The sequence below is a fragment of the Rattus norvegicus genome, chromosome 14, assembly GCF_021556685.1.
Source record: "Rattus norvegicus strain SHRSP/BbbUtx chromosome 14, alternate assembly SHRSP_T2T, whole genome shotgun sequence".
NCBI lineage: Eukaryota > Metazoa > Chordata > Mammalia > Rodentia > Muridae > Rattus > Rattus norvegicus.
Window position 1 is genome coordinate 101,350,394 of NC_141547.1, and position 20,593 is coordinate 101,370,986.

General features: G+C 45.9%; 1 protein-coding gene across 9 annotated transcripts; it reads left to right on the forward strand.

Annotated features, from left to right (window-relative positions):
- The first annotated feature begins 887 nt into the window (after window positions 1-887).
- Fam161a (FAM161 centrosomal protein A) lies at window positions 888-20,128 on the forward strand. Of its 9 annotated transcripts, XM_087582674.1 has the most exons (8): window positions 970-1,144; window positions 4,969-5,013; window positions 7,798-8,015; window positions 10,076-11,206; window positions 11,583-11,750; window positions 13,719-13,818; window positions 18,875-19,029; window positions 19,392-20,128. In XM_087582674.1, the coding sequence occupies exons 1-8, from the start codon at window positions 1,124-1,126 to the stop codon at window positions 19,513-19,515; spliced, it is 1,962 nt and encodes a 653-aa protein (XP_087438800.1). In that variant the 5' UTR covers window positions 970-1,123; the 3' UTR covers window positions 19,516-20,128.
- The last annotated feature ends 465 nt before the right edge of the window (window positions 20,129-20,593 follow it).

A 20,593-nucleotide genomic window follows, 5' to 3' on the forward strand; every position in this document is an offset into this window, starting at 1 on the left:
TAATGTGGAAACTACTGGAACCTTATGGTGGGGACAGGGGCGCTACTTCTAAGTAGTGTTACGTTGCAGGTGGCTGAGACTTCACTGAAAGACCATCCGAAGCGGCCAAAAACCTAAGATCGATCAGGAGGCTGGTGGGGTTGAGCTGGGAGGGTGTGGTCCCTGTGGGTTCTCCCCCTCCAAGCCTGCGGCTAAGCTAGCTGCAGAACCCCAAGACAAGCTACCCCATCACTCACTGGTCCGAGTGACAGGCATTTCCTATGTCTAGCGTCTTACTGGTCAGTCGAGAAACAGGAGGGCGGGACAAATAAGTATTCTCCCTCTGATTGGTCAACTCGTGAAATTCTTGTCAATTAGAGATGAACTGCGTTCTCCGCCATGTTGAATAGCACGCTGCATAGCCTGTCCTTTTCTTGGGCTGGTCACCCAACGCCCGTTCTTTCCTGTTCCTCTGTGCTCTAATATGTTGATCCAGTTAATAAAAACGCGCTTTCTGCGTATACCGCGAGAAGTCCTCGTTCAGATAGAACGAAATAAAGCTAGAAACCAGAGAAAAGCTCAGTCCCTAGCTGCGGATCTGGGTGTCATTCAAGAGAATCAGTAATAGTCCCGGTGCTGATGAGATTCCATTGAGCAAACTCTCTTGAAGACTGCGTTTTACTTTAGCTTACTGTGGTAGTCATTAGTGTAGATTCGGATAGTTATGCTTCTAGAATGCCCCGTTAAACCGCAGGATTGTATCAGAAACCATCATTAGACGTTAGCTGGACTCGGGGCTCGCATTTGTGACAGTGAGAAAGGACGTTGCCTGCGTTACGGTCCTTCGCCACCTCCTGTAGCGTCCCTAGTAACCGTGCCCCTAGTAACCGCTCTCCCCAGCCAGGATCTGCGAGCGAGGCGGCGGCGCCAGCTCACCCGCCCCGGGCCGGCGCGGGCGCTCGGGCTCGGAGGCGGGGCGGTGGCTTCGCCGCACTAGGCTATCAGACTGGCTGCTGCCAACCTCCACCTGCCCGCAAATCCCATCACAGGAGCAAGGGCCTCCCAGTACGAACGCGAAGACCCCTTATAGTTCTTGGTAGCAGCGGCGTTGGCGGCGGCCGTGGAAGAGAAACAGAAGAAAAGGATGTGGCAGATACGGGCGTCGGTAATGTGGGAGCCCGGCGGGGTCTGGGGGCTGTCCGGGTCCTCACCAGCAGGGACGGGTGGAAATGCGGTGTCCTCTGCAGACCCTTCCTGCTCTCTGCTCCAACTAAAGACTAATGCAAAACTTTCTTGGAGAGCATTTTTATAGCTATTTCTAGAGTGTGCACAGAACAGAATTCTACTTATTTATTCTCCAGCATATCTTGAGAATAAATATTCTTCAGTTTTTTAAATTTTTTTCTATTTTTAATTTTTGTTTTTTCCCTTGAGGAAAACTGATGTGCCTATCTATAGTTTTCATAAAACCTCAGATGATAAGTTGGACTGACAAGTGTATTTTATCGGTTTTGGTTAGTAGTGGATTTTAGCAGTCCTTTAGGAAAGCCTGTTTGAAGTTCAGTGGACAGATGCTCCATAGATATAGAGAAACATCCAGATAAATCCCCGAAATCCCAAAGTTTACTAAAGGGGCCATACGGGTGCAGTGAGGTCTTCTCGCAAAACATTTTCAGTATTATGTCCTGGATGCATTTCTAGCAGGAGGGCACAGTCTTCCTCTATCCTCTCTACTTCTTTTCCATATACATATGGATTATGGTTTATTTATTTTATACATATGAGTACACTGTCGCAGTCTTCAGACACACCAGAGGAGGGCATCAGATCCCATTACAGATAGTTGTGAGCCACCATGTGGTTGCTGGGAATTGAACTCAGGAACTTGGAAGGGCAACCAGGGCTCTATCCGTTCTATTCATTTCATTTGTTTGTTTTTAGATTTATGTGTATGAATGTGCGCAGTGTGAGTTCCTGGGAGTTCCTGACGGTTGTGATGGGGGCTGGGAATCAAGCCTAGGTGCTCTGCAAGAGCAGCAAGTGCTCTTAAGCCATTGCAGAATCCTTTTTAGTCTGTCTGTCTCTTGAGACATAGCCATGGCTGTCCTGGAACTCAAACTCACAGAGCTCTGCCTGCCTCTGCCTCCTGAGTGCTTGGTTTAAAGGTGCATAGTAAAATGCCCAACTTTTATTCACTTAAAAAGTCTAGCACTCTGCTGGTGTAAAGCACCAGGAAGGAGCATGTCTGTGTGTGTGTGTGTGTGTGTGTGCACGTGCACATGTGTGTATGTGTCCCCACCCCAACCCCTGCCACTTGGTTTCTTAGCAGTGCTGGGGGTGGGATGAAGGGTTTGTGCTTTAGGCAAGTGCTGTACTAACAGCTACAAACTTGGTTTTTGTTTTATTTTAGACAGGGTCTCCTTTGGTTCAGGATTGCCTCAAATTTGCTGTTAAAATCCTGACCCTCCTGCCTCCATCTTCCCAATACTGGGATTCAGGCACCGTGGCTGGCTTGTATCAGCTCTTTCAAGGTTATGTAAAGTAGACAGAGGCCCAAACCACCAGAATCCTAGGACTGGTTTATACCTGATAAGGCTGCCATTCAACACAATCTATCAAAGGTTACAGAAGGCAGAATGCTGGAATGGAGGGAAGGAGTTGGATTCTGGATCAGAAGCCATTGTCTGCTACTCGCTGGGTGATTATAGGACATGACTTCTGTTTCTCTGTCTGTAAAAGGACTATAATCGCCCCCATCTTCTGTTAATAAGAACCAGAGGAGAGAATGGGTGTCATTTCTAGAGAGTTTACATAAATTCGTAATTATAACTGCCAGCTTGAACAATTCACTTGGAAACTGACATATACTCTGGCAGAAAGGTCTGTCCTTTGTATAGTTGTGCTTAGGTTCCAAAGTGCCCTGCTCACTGAAGATTTGTGTTATAAGTGGAGTTTGGGTTTCCAACACCCACATACACACCTGGTGTGTTGGCTTTTGTGTATAATCCCAGTGCTTCGGGAGGAGGAAACAGGCAGATTCCTGGAATTTGCCGAAAGCCCCATCTCAAAAGATAAGATGGACTAGGGAACTCACCCGAGATCGGATGTTCCTGCAACTGATGCTCACCCCTGCACAGGCTGGGAAACTCCTTCTGCTCTCCTTTCCCCAGCCCCGCCCACCTGGGAGAAAACTCAGGCTAACACATCATCACTCCTCTCCGAATTCCAGACAACCTGCCCAAGAGTGCCTCCCCGGGGGCTCAGATTCTGACCACACGTGCACACCAACCATCCCAGCTCCTAGCTAGCAGATCTTCACTCCTCACAAAGCTCTGTAAAACCCCCTTGCTTTAGCCTGGATGTGACGTCACCGACCTCCACCTGTGAGATCGATGAACCCACCCAAGAGCTGCCCCCTAATAAACCTGCCTTTATCCACTTCTAATCCGGTCTAATCCAGCCTGTATCTGTGTCACCGAGGGGAGAAAAAGTCTGTCATTGACCTCTGGTGCACACACACACACACACAGGCACATACACACAGGCACACAGAGACAGAGAGAACCTCAACATTTAATAGAGACATCAAAAGAGATTAAGGATTAGCCACCATAGTAGGAGGCCTGGAACAAGGCCCAGAGGGTCCCACATTCACTGAGAGAAGCAGTGAGGTGAGAAGTCAAGTGCTTCACATCAGTTCCCTAAAAATGAAGAAGAGAGGGTGTGTCCCCAGAGGGGGGAGTTCTGTAGGAGGAGAGAAGGCTGAGTGGTCTTCTGGTGGTTTCTATTTTCCTGAAGAAATGGAAGGGCAATGAGAACAGTCGCTGTGTGGGAAGAGGGCAGGGAAGGCACAGCTGCTGGGGTAGTGGAGTCATCTCCCAGTGGTGCACTGGTGTTGAGCAGGCCGGGTCTAACTGAGTGTTGATAGTTACAGAATGTTGTCTGCTGTTTTCGGAAGCTCCACATCAGCCATGGTGACAACCACTGAGCATCTTCTCCTTTTCAAATATCTAATGGTAGAGCATTAGAAAGTGGAGTTAGACCTGTGAGCTTGAGACCACCCTAACCACGTGGAGAGTTCCAGACCAGCCTAGACAGCCTCATCCACAAAATCAAACAATCAATTAATCTCAAACATTGTCTGGGCCCAACGCCCATAGCGTAGTCTCAGTACTTGGGAGGCTGAGGTACACATATGTCATTAAACACTGTGGAAACTCACTCTTTCCTCCCTCCCTCCCTTCCTTCCTTCCTTCCTTCCTTCCTTCCTTCCTTCCTTCCTTCCTCTTCCTCTGCTTCCTGGTCCTTCTTTTCTTCTTTGGAGTCAGGGACTCACTGTGTAACCCTGCCTGGCTTGGAGCGCGTGGAGAAGAGGAATTATGTAGAGGAGGCTGGATTCAAAGAGATCTGCCAACCTCTGCCTCCCAAATGTTATGATTAAAGACGTGTTCTACCGTGCCTGGCCCAGAGGATCTCATGTAGCATGTGCTGGCCTCAGACTGGCTATGTAGCTCAGTCTGACCTTGAACTCAGGGTCCTTCTGTCTCTGCTTTCTGAGTGCTGGAATTATAGCCAGGGTCAGCACTGAAAAGAAGATAAATTAATAAAAATTCCAGAACATCAGACACACTCCGTTGACGACAACAGAGACAGTTCTTAAGGTGCTGACATCAGTTAAGCCTCCGGTGCTGGGAGGACTGACACAGCCATAAGTGGGTCAAGCCACTCTCAGGAAGATTAGCCTTTTCCGTGGTGGCACTTAGACCACGAAAAGCTCACTATCAAGGAGGAGGAAAATAGTGGCATTGCACGCAAAGCAGACAGTCCTGGGGAAAGGTGAGAGAAGTGGGAGTAATTCCCTGGCCACTCGTCTGTTTTAGGTTAAAATACAAACAAACTAGGAGGGCCTATTGGAGAAGTATTGCTTGTGTTAACAGTGGACTAGGCAGGCTCCTCACGCTCTCCTCATGATGCGCCTTCCTTTCACAGTTCTTCCAGGTCAGACACTTGCTGGTTTCAACGTGGATGACGGAGGTAGGACCGTTGAAAAGATTTTCTGGGAGAATGAATGAGCCCAGGGATGTTCTGTCTGAAAGCGGCTCCCTACTTTAACCAGAGGACATATAAAACCCTGGCAGGTTCACAGCCTGGTTTGTAGATTTTTCATTTACGTTGGATTGTAGGCCTTTTCCTTAACACCCAGGAAGCCCACAGCAGCCCTTCAGTGACCTGGTTCCTCATATGGTTCAACCTTTGCAAAGGAAATGCCTGCCATTTTCCTTTGGTGAAAACTTATATATTTCTAGCTATACGGCCTTCCACACCACAGATATTTACTGGACGTGTTTTCTCAGTCAGGCACTTTCTAGGCGCTAGGAACACAAAAGCACAGAGCAAACAAGTGCTTGCCTTTGTAAGCTGACTCTTCAGTCGGGGCAGGCATGGGGCTGCCTTGGGTGGATGGTTGGTGGCTGAACAGTTCTGGAAAGGAAAGCAGAGAAGAAGGACTCACGGTACTCTGGGAGTTGCCATTTCACAGAGGATAGTCAACAAAGACTTGAGGTGGCATCTGAGTGAGGGATGAGCAGCTGTCTTGGGCAGACTGCATAGACTTCTGGGTCGTCAGCATCCTTGAGAGAGAAAGCAATCAAATGCAGGGAGCTCAGGGGACTCTGCTCATTATTTTGTGTGTCTGTTTGTTTGTTTTCAAGATTGGGTTACTCTGTGTAACCTTGGCTGTCCAGGAACTCATTCTGTACACCAGGTTGGCCTGGAACTCAGCGATCTGCCAGCTTCTGCCTCCCAAGGGCTGGGATTAGGGTGGGTGACCCATGGCTCTTTTTTTTTTTTAGGTTTATGTATATTTATTGGGAGGCAGGGTGTCTTTGTGGGTCATGCATGTGCAGTACCCACGGAGGCCAGAAGAGGGTGCTGGAACCTCTGGAGCTGGAATTATGTTTGGTTGTGAGCCAGTATATACATGCTGGGAACTGAACCTGGGTCCTCTGCAAAAGCCGCAAAACAATAATTCTCCTAAGTGCCTTGTGTGACATACATTAAGTAGTTCTTTGGTCCTCTGAGTTGCTAAATTTAAACATATCAGTTCTCTTGAAGAAAAATTGTTTTCTTGAAGTTATCCCAAGTGGGACAACACCAGAAGAGTCTTCTTCTTCCAAGAGCAACAAAAGCCTAAGACAGTGGTTAGGAACACTCGGTGCCCTTGCAGAGAACTGGAATTTGGTTGCCAGCACCCACACTGGACAACTTAAAACTACCCATAATTCCAGCTCCCGGGGATTCAACACTCACTTCCAGACTCCATGGGCAACTGCACTCACCCATTTATACATGTATGAACATAGTTTAAAAATATACGTCTGTCCATCCATCCCCTCCTTCCCGATGTGGATATGCACAAGGAAACCGTAGCCTGGTACATGATAGGCAAATCCTTGATGACCAAGATACTTCTCTAGCCCGAACTATTATTGACCACAGACTTCTGAATTTCCCATTGGAAAGGCTAAACAGACTTATTTTCTGAGATTACAGTATTATGAGTCCAACTTGGGAATATATTTTGTCTTGTTTTGAGTGTGTTCAAGGAGGTAGGCTAAATTTAAAACCACGGTTGGCAGCCCTTTATGCATAATATCATACATAATCTAACATTTGTCAACTGGGAACATTAAAAATTATATTTATAAAGAAAGTGAGGGGTTTGGGGCATGTTATATGTATGTTTAGGTGCATATACCTATGTGTGTGTGTGTGTGTGTGTGTGTGTGTGTGTGTCTGTGTGTGTATGTCTGTGTGTGTATGTGTGTGTGTGTGTGTGTGTGTGTGTGTGTGTGTGTATACGCACACACAGAGGCCAGAGAACAACTTCTGTGCTATGGCGTTCTTCAGAGCTGTTGTTTGCTGTTATTTGAGGAAAGGCCTCGCTGATTAGGCTTCAGGGACTGCCCTCTCCCTATCCATCTGGCTTTTTTAAAAACACGGTTTCTAGGAACTGAACTTAGCTTTTTATGCTTGTATAGCAAACACCTGAGCAACTTAGCCACTTCTCCAGCTCTAGAAAGTGAGGTTTTTCTCTCCTTAGTTGACTCAGTTAAAAGAAGGGAACCATGGGTAGTTGGGGGCAGGCAATCAGAAGCTCCAGTCGGGTCCTGTGTGGAGTCTCCAGCCACACAGTACTCCATGCTCTCTTCATGCACAAAGTGTTTGCCACCTGTGGTGTCATTGGTGTCACTCTCCTTGCTGCTCACAGCGGTGACTCTCCTCTGCCCTCTCCTGTATCCCTTTCCCCTCCAAGATCATCCTGCTGGGCTCCCTGGAGAGCCACGGAGAACTTTGTCCCTGGGCCCCATTCCTGCCCCACCCACTGCACACCCTTGGAGCCCCGAGGCAGGAGTCCCTCTGGAGCTGGCTCTGGGCACAGGGGCAGCAGCTGCTCACCTCTCAGCCAAAACCTGCGCGACTCAGAAGAGGCTTCCTGTAGAAATCCTTGTAGCCGCTGAGTTCCACCGAGTTCCACTCTGCCTTCCGCAGTAGCGGCATCACATGACTATTTTCTGTCAGGTATCTAGGAGCCCAACCGACCATTATTAAATGCCATCATGGTGGCGCCCGCCTTTGATTCCAGGGATCAGGAGGCAGAGGCAGGCCGATCACTAGTTCAGAGCTAGCCTGGTGTACATACGGAGTTTAGGGCCAGCCTGGGCTACATGGCGAGACTTCTGCAAGAGTCAGCTTTGGGTCAGGGTCAATTTGTTACTTACTTTCAAATGGCAGACAACAGGATTCTCTTTCTATTAGGCAGGCTGTCACAGCTCTCCTGGGAAGGACAAAGAGGTGACATTGGAGAACACTATGAACTTCTCTGATATTTACCACTCTGATGAAGAGTACTTCAGGAAACTCAAAGACCTGAGGGCTGCCCATGCAGAGGCCATGGTAAAATTAGAGAAAATGTACCAGGACAAGCTAACTATGAAGGACATCCAGGCAGCGCTCATTGGGGATGATTCTTCTAGGTAAGTCTCTTCTAGAGATGGTCGTCACTGTCATTGTGAACTGAACTAAGATAAATGCTTGGACGACATATGGGGGAAAGCACCCACAGTACCGGCTTCTGAATAGCCCTTCCCAGTATTAACGATATATAAAGGTGGGATTTTATTCACAGTGTTTACTGGCATCATTTCACTAGGTTCCCTCTTGCTTTGAGCGTCATTTGGTGGCCATCTGTTTTTTTTTTTTATTGTAATTTTTTAATGCATTTCGCCTGAATGTATGTCTACATGACTTGTCCACCTGGTGACCATAGAGACCTGTGAGCTGCCATGTGGGTGCCGGGAATGAAGCCTGTGTCCCTGGAAGGGCAGCCAGTGTTCTTATCCTCTGAGCCATGTCTCCAGCCCTCCCATCTGTGTCTCTCTGCTTTACTCAGGCTTACAGATATGCATCAAAATATTTAGGCTGCCCCAATTTTGAAAGATGATCTTGTACTCTATGTAGTCCAGGATGGCTTAGAACTTACCATGTTCCTGGCCAGCCTCTGTCGTGGGAATTTTGGCTACTTTGCTTTATGCTGCCGGCTGGTCACAGACACACGCCCACCCAGTGACTATCTCCAGTACACAGAGGAAAGACAGACAGACAGACAGACAGACAGACAGACACACACACACACACACACACACACACACACACACACAGCTCACTTTTAAACTGCTTTACTGGCTCTGATGGCTGGGCTCCTCTAAGCTTTCTGCGGCTACCATGCCCTTCCCTTCACTCCTAGCTCACCCTCTCTAAATCTGCCCTCAGCCTCAGTGAAGCCCATTGGCCTTGCTGCCTTTCTGTGGGCCACTTTCCTTTTCCACCTACATTTTGGTGGACGCCCCTACAGCTCCGAGCCTGCTCTGTCTCACTCTCCCAAGGCTCCCCATCTCCTCTTCCTGCCCTCTCCTCTCTCCTCACCTGTGGGAACCTGGAAGTCCCATCTCTTTCTTTCTGCCTAGCCATTGGCCACTGGCATCTAAGTTGCCAAATGCAAATGGACTGGACATTATAAATGTAATTGCATTTTTAAATGAATTGCATAGGCACAGTGCCTATCTAAGAGTTGAAAACATAATATATTATGTTGTGCCAAAATTAAGCTTATATTTTGTACCACTATAACATAGCCTTGCAGTATTATGATGATGATGATGATGATGATGATGATGATGATGATGAATTCTGTACCAATGTAAGATTATGGCTATAAAATGTTTTTTTGTTTTTTGTTTAAGAGTATATTAAACAATCTAGCCCTATTTGTCAAATTTCTTATAATATGTCTATATCCCCTTTTTTTTTTTTTTTTTTTTTTTTTTTTGGTTCTTTTTTTCGGAGCTGGGGACCAAACCCAGGGCCTTGCGCTTCCTAGGTAAGCGCTCTACCACTGAGCTAAATCCCCAACCCCCCCTTTTTCTTTACAACCCCTCTTCCCTTTATCTAAGAGCGAAAGGACAGAGAAAAGGAAATAAATCCCCGAGTCTAAGCTCCATATTTAGTTCCCTCCCTGTTCAGCACCGTAAGTGTTTATAAATCATCCCTTACAATGACAACATATGCATAGTTTATAAAATGACCAAGTCGTCCATCCCAACTAAATGGACTGAGACAACAGTCTTCTAGAAGACTTCAACAACGATGACTAGGTTAGGGAGGGGTAAGGCTGCTGGGTAAGCGGCGCCAGTCCTGATTGACAGGTAGGTCAGACTTCACAGCAAAGAAGATGGAAATGTTAGGTAGCAGTAACATGGTCAGACATGGTCAGGAAGGTGACTCTGGAAACACAGAGGCATGATTACAGTAAGACACGAGGAGCAGCTGACTCAAGTTCCTTCTCTGAAAAGCCAGAGCGTGTTAGATAATCCAGTCCTCTCTCAGCTCTATTCCAAAGAAAAACGACATTGTCACGACCCTGTGCTGCCGTCTTCTAGCTGACTATACCTTAATCTTATAACATTGGCAGTTACAGTAACTCTAACATTTGGCCACATAAAATTGGAAGTGTGCCCTAATTCTTCTTCTTCCCTAGTTCTGCATCGGAAAAGAGCTGCTCACATCCTGCCTTGTCGGCGACCTCGCTTTCAGAGCCTGACCTAGACCGGTCGTCCTCCTTGTCCACAACTACTGATGAGTTGCCCGACCTAGAGAAAAAGACTCCTGGGGAAATCGGAACAAGGTCCTATGCCAAGGAGCTCATAAACAACATGTGGGACGACTTTTCTGTTGAAGATTATACTCAGTATGACTCTGACCTCCAAACAGCCAAGAAAAACAGGAAGAAACCTAAAGCCTGGACGCCCAGGATTACAGTGCCGGTGCCCTTTGAAATGACGGTAAGAGAGCAGAAGCGGAGAGAGAAGGCCTCGGATGCTCAGGAAACCAGGGAGAAGATGCTCAAGAGGAATGAGGACGATGCAGAGTGTAAGAAGAAATTCCGAGCCAATCCAGTTCCTTCCCGCCTGCTCCTTCCCCTTTATGAGGATCTAGTCAAGCAGAACGAGGAGCGTCGGAAGAAGACCCGGGAGAGGAGCAAAGCCGCACTCCTGGCCTCCCAGAAGCCCTTTAAGTTCATTGCGAGGGAGGAACAGAAGCAAGCAATCCGTGAGAAGAAGCTGAGAGAACTTTGTAGGGCTAAGAAGAAACCGAAGCAGTTTAAAGCCAGGCCTGTGCCTCGTTTTATTTACAGACCACCTGCGAATGTCAAGCCAAAGAGGGAAGAGCTCTATGGGGACAGCAGGACACAGCCAAAGGCCAGAGATGTGCTGCAGAGTTCGCCTTGGCCCAGTCACTCCACTTACAGAGCTTTCAGGGACCCCAGAAGTCCTGCAATGCCAAGGGGTAAACACAGGCATAGGCGCCTGAGCCCCAGTGACCAAGGCTTGGAGAAATGGAAGGAACCCTTCTCTGAACAGAGCTTTCGGAACTGCCCGGTGCTTTGTGACCAGTGTTGTCTTTACGAATCCTTATGTGACTCCAATAAAAGACAGAAAATCTTGGCAGACATCCGAATGGGTGAGGAAATTTTGAAAGAAACACGCAGGCCTAATCCTTCTCCTAGGCATAAATCCCCCAGAAGAAGCGCGCACGCCAGCGCCAGGCCTTGTGAATACAGCCCTCCGATGCCCACCGCGTCTTCCCGAGGGCGCGAGCAAGCCATCAGGTAAGGCACTGGGATGGGCGCTCCTGGTCACATGGTTGCTGAACTGGCATAGGAAGAAGCCCTGTGGGTTTTGGCTTGATAAATCTGAATTTACTAAATTATCTGCAAGGTATTGTATGACATGGTGGAGAACCGTTTGCTAAGAATGTTCTTCTAAGAAACAAATGTGATTTCTGTGTTTCCTTGGGGAAGGTAGAGAAACAGCATCAGTTTTACTCGGATTTCCAATGTCACAATTACGATTTTGGTCAAAAGGTGGCCTTTTTTTTTTTTTTTTTCTTTTTTTTCTGGCCTTTGAATTATCCCATGTTAAATCTTTGCCGGACAACTTCCTCCTTGGCTTAAAGTGAATTAAGCCTTAGTTTGTTGCCCTCAGGAAATCCCTTGAGGAAAAGAAAATGTTGGAAGAAGAGAGAAATCGGATCCTAACTAAACAGAAGCAAAGAATGAGAGACTTACAGAAACTCCTGGCAACCCGGGTTAAGGCTTACGGCTCACAGCAGAGCTTGTCTCAGCTAGTTAAATCCAGGGTAACCGATCTCAGGTACCACGGAGGAGCCTGGGGACTCCAACAGCAGCTGTCAAACTCCTTCCCTTCCCCCTTTCCTTTCCTTTCCTTTCCTTTCCTTTCCTTTCCTTTCCTTTCCTTTCCTTTCCTTTCCTTTCCTTTGCTTTCCTTTCCATGTAACTATGGATACCTAGATATGAAAATACTATGGTATCTTAATTTATGGATTTAAATAATCTTTGGCTGTTTCTCCTCAATTGTTACACACATATATCCACACATACACATCTTATGATAACAGTCAGTGTATATGCTCACCTCCAGAGTGAGAACCATGAGACCATGTGGACCAGAAGCATTTTCTGTTATGGCCATAGTTAATAACTGCTTTAAGGGGTTGGGGATTTAGCTCAGTGGTAGAGCGCTTGCCTAGCAAGTGCAAGTCCCTGGGTTCGGTCCTCAGCTCCGAAAAAAAAAAAGAAAAAAGAAAAAAAATAACTGCTTTAAAACCAGCACAAAACCTTCTTATAAGTGTGTTCTTTTTTTTTTTTTTTTTTTTTTTTTTGAGCTGGGGACCGAACCCAGGGCCTTGCGCTTCCTAGGTAAGCGCTCTACCACTGAGCTAAATCCCCAGCCCCGAGTGTGTTCTTATTTATAACTCTTTTAAATATTTGTCATATATACATGCATGTGCATAATGCATTATATATACATATATACTCATTGTATATACATACATTGTATATCTGGTGCTGGGGATGTGAGGATCAAAGCCTGGACCTTGGACACTGATCTGGCCTTATTAGCCCAGAGAATATTTTTTTTTTTCAATTAACAAACAAGTCAGGGAGCTCTGTTTTAAGTTTGTACCAAATACAACGGTTTGAGTGGCTGCGTCCTGGGTACATGCTGCCCCTCATGACTGTTCCCTGTGATAGCATCCACAGGACACCTACACTCCTCTGCAGAATATTACTAGAATTCTATAGCGCAGAGTTTGAAAACCAGCATTCCAAACATTGCACATAAAAATGGTCATGCTCATGCAAGAGAAGCTCTCCTCCAAAGCTGGGTAAGTAATATGACTTACTAGCCTCTAAGATCCAAATACATGTATCTGCTTTTAACACTGAGTATTTCTTACAGTGTGGTATTAGCCCACTAATACAGCCTAGTTTGATGAACTTGTGCAAAACATTCCTTTAGGAATACAGTGTTTACTTGTAGGAAGTTAATGCCAACTTACTCTGAGTAAGCGTAATTATAATTACGTATAATTACTTTCTGTACCCGGGATACTCTCTTGTCTCGGCTGCTTTTAGTATAGCTTACCCAGAGAAGCACAGTGCGGTGTAATTCCTTGTGGGGCCTGGTCCATAGAGGAAGACAGCAACATCCAGCATTTTGGCTTCTCTCTTCTGTTGCTAAATACTCATGAGCCCCACTGTCTCGCTTTCCTGCTCCCACTTAATTAATGTTGCCCGTTATGTGATCTCATTTAGGCAAAGAAGAAACGTGGGGTCTTTTTTTTTTAAATTTTTTTGAGAAGGTTTCTCTGTGTATCCTGGGCTGCCCTAGAAATAGCTCTGTAGGCCAGGCTGGCCTGGAACTAGAAGATCTGCCTGCTTCTGCCTCAGAGTTTTGGGACTAAAAGCACTGCCCAGTTTCAGGGTCTTGTTTTTGAAAGGATATTTTTAAGGTAACTATTTGGACCAGACTTTCTTGCTTTTGCACATTTCTATATAAAACACTTTTCAGGCAAGTTTGAAGTCTTTTTGCCTTGACAACTTTTGAAATCCAAATGCCCAGACGATTCCTAGAACAGAACAATGTGTGCCTTCAAGGCCTGGCTTTTTATTCTGGACGTAGGAGAATTCTGTCAGTCTAGAAAAGGAACTGGCCCGAACTGTGCTCTCATTTCCTGATTTGACTTCTGAAGTGAATGTCCTAATAGAGCTTCCGTAGCTGACCTTTTAAAATGCCGTTCTCTTTATCTGATTCTAGAAGGAGCGAAAAGGCCAGGATGAAAGAATATTGGCAAGAATTGGAGGAGCAAGATAAAAAATTGCAAAAGAGGCCGATGCTGTTTGAAAGAGTCTCCCAGGTTGTGTTTATTGGAATTTAGGGCCGTTACCAGCGTCCTGTTTCAGGACCTCTGGCCTCCATGTGTGTACTCCATCTCGTTGTGTCCTACAGTTGCCGAGACATGCCGTTTCTGGGGCAGCTTCATCCAGTCCACCAAGGAAGTGATTTTGCTTAAGATCTGATGAGGCTCGCAGCTCAATAAAGAACACGTCGCCAACCCTATGAACCTCAGGTTCCTGCCACAGTTGCTTTAGTGTCTGGTCTTTTCAGTCAGCCCGGCTCTTATTCTGTTGAGGCTTCGGGATAGCATGGGGAGGTCTTTGATGAGTTCAACCATTTGGTGTATGGCCATCGTACGCAACATAGTGAGACCCTGTCTCTTACAAGAATTTTAAATTGCATATTTATTTATTTGTTTGTTTATGTGTTTGTTTGTTTATTTATTTATTTATATTACTTGTGTGTGAGTGTTTTGTGTGGGCACCATGCACATTTACTGCCCACAGACATCAGAGGGTATTGGATACCTCGGAACTGGGGTTGTGAGCCACCATATGTTTGCTGAGAATTGAACCTAGACCCTCTGTAGAAATAAGTGCTCTTAACTACTGAGCCATCTCTCCAGGCCTAAAAACATTAAAAAAAAAAAAAAAAAAAAAAAAAAAAAAAAAAAGCAGATCTCTCTGCTTCCCCATTCTCCGTAGCACATCTTGACCACAGCACCGCCATTCCTTCCCATGGCGGCCATCCACTCCCGGTTTTAGTAGCAATCTCAAGGGGTCTTATGATTAACCTCCCTGCCATCCAGCTGGGCATACACCCCCCATGCCACAGCCCCAGCCCTCCTGTCGGCTTCTCAGGCCCGTCTCCCACTCCCTCTCATAGCCCCTCACCTGCCCACCTATCTCCCCTACAGTGCAGACTTTGAGTCACCTCTAATCAGGTTGTTTAGTGAAAACCCAAAGACTGTACCTTTTCTTAGCTCCTACTCACACAAACCATAGCTCATAGTCACAGTCTGTGGCCTTCTTCGTGTTCCTCCATGAGCCTTACCCATGTCTGTCTGCATCCCTCTCACCGAGGTATGAGGATTCTGGTCTTCTGTGCAATGTCTCTCTTCCCTGTTAACGAATTGGCTTTAAGGGTAATGGCTTGATCTTTGAATTCCCAGCACCCACAGTAACGTACGGCCGGCCATGGAAGCGCCTAAGAGTTGTGATAAATTGGCCGGCCTAGCCTGTACATTACCTTTTCTGGGTTAGCCCAAGCTAAGAGCATCATCCTGGCATATTAGTTATGAATCCCAGCATAACAGACAAGTCAGTCAGGCTGTGAATTCCCACAGTTTCCTAAGCACCAGAGAGAGAGTGGCAAATCAGTGGGGGAGCACACTGACGGCAAATTAACCTTGCAGCCAACAACGTCCTCCCGCTTTTGGCCCTCGAGTTTTTTGTTCCCTTGCAGCATTTTCCTCCCCATTATTTGACCATCTCCATTCAGTAACTGTTAAATAAACCAAAACGCTACTTCAGACGAAACCTCGGTGATAAAATATCTCTTATCTTGAACAGAGGCATTGATGACAACTTCCCATCGTGTGGTATTTTACTTATTTATTTTATTTATATGAGTAAACTATAACTGTCTGCTGACACCCCAGAAGAGGGCACCGGATCCCATTACAGATGGTTGTGAACCACCATGTGGTTGCTGGGATTTGAACTCAGGACCTCTGGAAGAGCAATCAGTGCTCTTAACTGTTGAGCCATCTCTCCAGCCCATGCATTATCTTAAAAAGACAAAAGTGATCCTTTTGAGCAGGGCCTTTGATAGTGGAAGAGCGGGTGCGCCTTCCTTGCCATGCTCCTGACCTTACAGCTTCAGCTCTGTACGGCGAAGGCGAAGGATGAGCATCGGCGGTCAAATCGAGTCAGATGCTTACCTTACTGCACGTGCTAATGACAGTCAGTGTCCAGTGGCCACCATTTTGGCTTTGTTAACATAAATTAGTACATCTCCCCCCAAAGCCTCAAGTTTTGCTGTGACCGTTGCTAATTAGCTCCTGCTATTCAATAAGTCACCTTGCAGCTCTATTCATTGCTCATCTAAAAAGCTAACTGCAGTCTCCCTGCCTGTTGTTCTGTCCTCCAGCAGGAAGTGCCTGTGACTGGTTACAGGGGCAACCATGTTGTCCTTGTTCTTGGAGGTCACAGGACTGAACAGACGTTAGGTTGAATTCTCTTTCTTCATAGCATTAGCTTTGATTTTTATTTTAAAAAAGAACAGGTCTCATGGAGCCCAGGCTAGCATAAACTGGTTATAATGCCAAGGATAACCTTGGACTTCTATTCTACTGCTGCCTTCTGCGTGCTGGGATTATAGATTTATTACTACTACTGGCTTAGGTGGTCCTGGGCACCGAGCCCAGGACTTCAGACTAGACAAGCACTCTACCATTTGGTGTACATCCCAACTCTGGGATGTACGTGTTTGTGTATGTACCAGAGGTCAGTGTTACGTACCTTCCTTGATTGCTCATTTAATTTTTGAGGCGGAGTCCCTCAGCAAACCTGTCAGCCTGCGAGGGTAGCCAAATGAAGTGCTGCCTACCTTTAATCCCAGCACTTGGGAGGGACTGGCAGTTGGATCTCTGTGAGTTCAAGGTTAGCCTGATCCACAGAGGACCAGGACTACACAGTGAGAACCTGTTTCACGTGCATTGTTTAAAAATTGTTATTGACAGTGGTACAGCTTAACAGAGGTCTTCAGTTATATGTCTTTTTCAGTCTCCCAGAGTATCCTGGGTGACATAGTATTAGCTCTTACATTTAATCTTTGCTATTTTGGCTTCTCCTGAAGAACCCTAGGTCGAGCAACTGTGCTTTTCCTCTGTTTTCTCACACTCTGCATACAGGCTAATGTTGGTCCACCAGAACTGGGCGGTGAACCTTGGAGGTTCACAGGGCATTCCTGGCCTCAGATCTCTTATAAGATCCACTCAGAGGAGCTAAAAGCCAAGACAACAAGCTGAGCACGTTGTCACGATGTAGTTACCTAAAGCTGGTGGACTCTGGGCTGACTTGTGGCAACTCTGCTGGGGTTTTTTGTTTGTTTTGTCTTGTTTTGTTTTCTGACAGGATCATGCTGTGTATCCCTGGCTGGCTTTGTGGAACAGACTATCTGCCTCACCTCCCAAATGCTGCTCGGATTGAAACTTTTTGTGTGTTGGGGGCGGGGGTGTTGGTTTTTCTGTGGTAGTAAAGACTTACAGAGTCCCAAGCATGCCTGTATAGACGTTCCACCAGTGAGCTACAGCCCTTTCTAAATGCTCCACCAATGAGCTACAGCCCTTTCTAAATGTCCACCAATGAGCTACAGCCCTTTCTAAATGCTCCACCAGTGAGCTACAGCCCTTTCTTAATGCTCCACCAATGAGCTACAGCCCTTTCTAAATGTCCACCAATGAGCTACAGCCCTTTCTTAATGCTCCACCAATGAGCTACAGCCCTTTCTTAATGCTCCACCAACGAGCTACAGCCCTTTCTAAATGCTCCACCAACGAGCTACAGCCCTTTCTAAATGGTCCACCAACGAGCTACAGCCCTTTCTAAATGCTCCACCAATGAGCTACAGCCCTTTCTAAATGCTCCACCAATGAGCTACAGCCCTTTCTTAATGGTCCACCAATGAGCTACAGCCCTTTCTTAATGGTCCACCAATGAGCTACAGCCCTTTCTTAATGGTCCACCAAAGAGCCCTCAATTAGCTGCATCTACAAAGAAGTGACATTCAAGGGATTTAAACTTAGCTCTAAATATCTAATTTTTCTTCCATGAAGTAAAGATAACAGTACTGCTGATTTTATTTTTGATGGACTGATGTCACGGCGTGTAAGACTGAGCAGTACACTAAGTGAATAAAGGAGCCGTCCGGCACTCCATTGTGGTTCTGCCTTCTGATCTGCAGTCAGACACACAACCTTTGTTTTTGTTTTCAGACAGGTCTTGCTATATATTTCTGCTGGCGGGTGCGGAACTCATTTTGTAGGCCAAGCTAGCTTTGAAATTGTGTTAATCCTCCCCCAGCCTCGGCCTCTTCATCACTGGGACTGAATCACATGCAGATCATTAATCAGTTCCCTTATTGATCATCTTTGGGGGGTGCTCCTTATGCAATCGAGAGCCATTACAGGTCAGCCCTCAGCCACCTCTAGAGGTCCGTGTTTCTAACTTGGGGTCTGCGTTGCTGTTTACAGCATTTCCTGTTTCTGGACTTGCGCGGAGCTGGCTCAGTTGGCTAGATATGCTCTTTTGTATTCTTCTGCGAATGCCTTTTTCTTGGTGTTAGGTTTGTAAGTTATCTTCCAGGATGTTCATTTTCTTTCTTCTTTTTTTTTTTAAAGATTTATTTATTATATATGAATACACTGCAGCTATCTTCAGACACACTGGAAGGGAGCATCGAATCTCATTACAGATGGTTGTGAGCCACCATGTGGGTGCTGGGATTTGAACTCAGGACCTCTGGAAGAGCAGTCAGTGCTCTTAACCACTGAGCCATCTCTGCAGCCCCCTTCTTTCTTCTTTTTATAAGGAGTTTTATTTTATTTATTGTATGTATATGAGTACACTGTCACTGTCTTCAGACACCCCAGAAGAGGGCATCAGATCCCATTACAGATGGTTGTGAGCCACCATGTAGTTGCTGGGAATTGAACTCAGGACCTCTGGAAGAGCAGTCAGTGCTCTTAACCACTGAGCCATCTCTCCAGCCCCAGGTTATTCATTCTCATTGCGTCATTTTTCTCTCGTGTGACTAAAGCACAGCTTATTACCCACCCAAATGTTGACAGGCCTTGGCTGCTCACCATGGAGGAGCATTCTTGTAGCTGTCCTCTGGGGCACATGTGTGAGCTCTCTTGGTTCACGTCTACACAGGTCCCTGTCAGTCACAGGAGAAGCAGTTTCAATTGCTGACTCTGTTGATCTTAATTCTCAGCGATGCTTTAAATCTATACATCTTAATGAAAACGTATAGCCTTTGCTCTGATCTAAAAGGGGTTGTCTCTCCTATAGAAGAATGCAAGGTTGGCCGCAGAGAGGTGTTACTCTAACACTCTAAAAGCACTAGGACTCTCTGAGGAGTTTGTTTCACAGAAAGGCCGAAGTGGAAAAGCGTCTGAGAATGTCACCAGGCCAGAGCTGAGAAGCTGCACATCGGATAAAGAAAGGTAGTGTGCTGGCAGGGAATCAGACTCTGGGGGCTCCTATTGTTTAAAAAAGTGCATATGAACTGTCTTACGATATACTGTTTTATCATGTAATATAAATATTACACAGTGATACAATACTCTGTTCTTACAGCAAGCTTTTTCTGACTTATATAAAAAAAGATAATGTCTTGCTTTTGATTGAAATACAAGGAATCAAGTTTCAAGATAGATTAGTTGAGGGGAACCTTCGATTTCCACATAGCACTGCCATAGTTGCCCTGCTCGTAGACTTAACACCTTCTCCATGATGGTAACACAGGCCGTGTACCTTTGAAAGGAACACATTTTTCCTTTGATTGTTATATTTTTTTTTCCTTTAGCTCTTATGGAGAAAAAAGAGAGAATGAGGAAGAAAACTATTTAACGGATACCAGCAGCCAGGATTCTTACAAGGGAAACAAGGAAGATATTAAAGAAAGTGGAGAAGAAAATTCTGGAGAATGAGCCTAAATCACAAGGTTTCTTGTCTGGCTGACCCTCCCCGTGGATCACAGTGCCTGAACTTGTAGTACTGGGGGCGTCTATGGGAAAGGCTCTCACACATGCAGGGCTGCTGAACCATGGCCGGAAGGGCTGAGTCCACACAACAGGCGATTCACTTGCTCGATTACAGCCTCGCACACTGCAGTGTAGAAATCACCATGTACGCTGTTTCCGATTGTGATTATGTTTGTGTTTTCAAAGTGTCTGAGGGCTGGAGAACCACAGCTGTCACAAATGGGTTACTTATGGAACTGTCCATTTGTGTTTTAGAGGAAAAAATTGGTATTTGAAGACTTTTAAGTGCACTGTTTTTATTTTTTTTTCTTGGAGCCATTTGTAAATAAGCGATATACTACAGACCAAATAGGTACTTAGAAATTTACAGTAATTTGGCACTGAAAAGATTTACTGCTAAATTACCCACACCATGGCTACTCTTGCCTTTTTTGCCCTTATTCTGGTGAAGTTTAAGTCCAGAGCTCACACATACAACTTAATGAATTCTACCATTTGCTGTATCCCTAATGCCCCCAAATTATTTCTGATCAGTCAAGTATTAAAGTGCTTTACGCTACTTTAAGAGTGCTTGTATTAGTGCGTGCAGAATGGCTGCGGCCCTCATGAGTGGTAACCTTAGTTATGAGAGAGAAGTTACTGTGCTGTACATGCTGGGGTGGGGTCCTAACTTGCCAAAGGAAAATCCTAAAAGAAATTCAGATTTCTCGATTTATCCTTGGGTTATTTTTAAGTGTTTCCTTTTTGTTTGTTTGTTTTTCCTTTTTTTCTTTTTCTTTTCCTTGGCTTTTTAAGACAGAGTTTTTCTGTGTAGCCCTGGCTGTCCTGAACTTAATTTGTAGACCAGGCTGGCCTTGAACTCAGAGATCCGCCGGCCTCTGTCTTCCTAGTGCTGGGATTAAAGAAGCATGGCACTACTGCTGGGCAATTTTACTCTTAATTACATGTCTGTGCGTAGGAATGTGGATTGTCTTTGTGTACCTCTGTGTGTAGGTGTGGATGTGAGTTCAGGCGCCTATGGAGG

Coding starts and splice junctions, on each gene's coding strand:
- Fam161a (XM_087582674.1), top strand. CDS start 1,124: ATGTGGCAGATACGGGCGTCG. Junction 13,819..18,874: donor TGTTTGAAAGAGTCTCCCAG/GTTGTGTTTATT, acceptor TCTCTCCTATAG/AAGAATGCAAGGTTGGCCGC. Junction 19,030..19,391: donor TGCACATCGGATAAAGAAAG/GTAGTGTGCTGG, acceptor TTTTTCCTTTAG/CTCTTATGGAGAAAAAAGAG.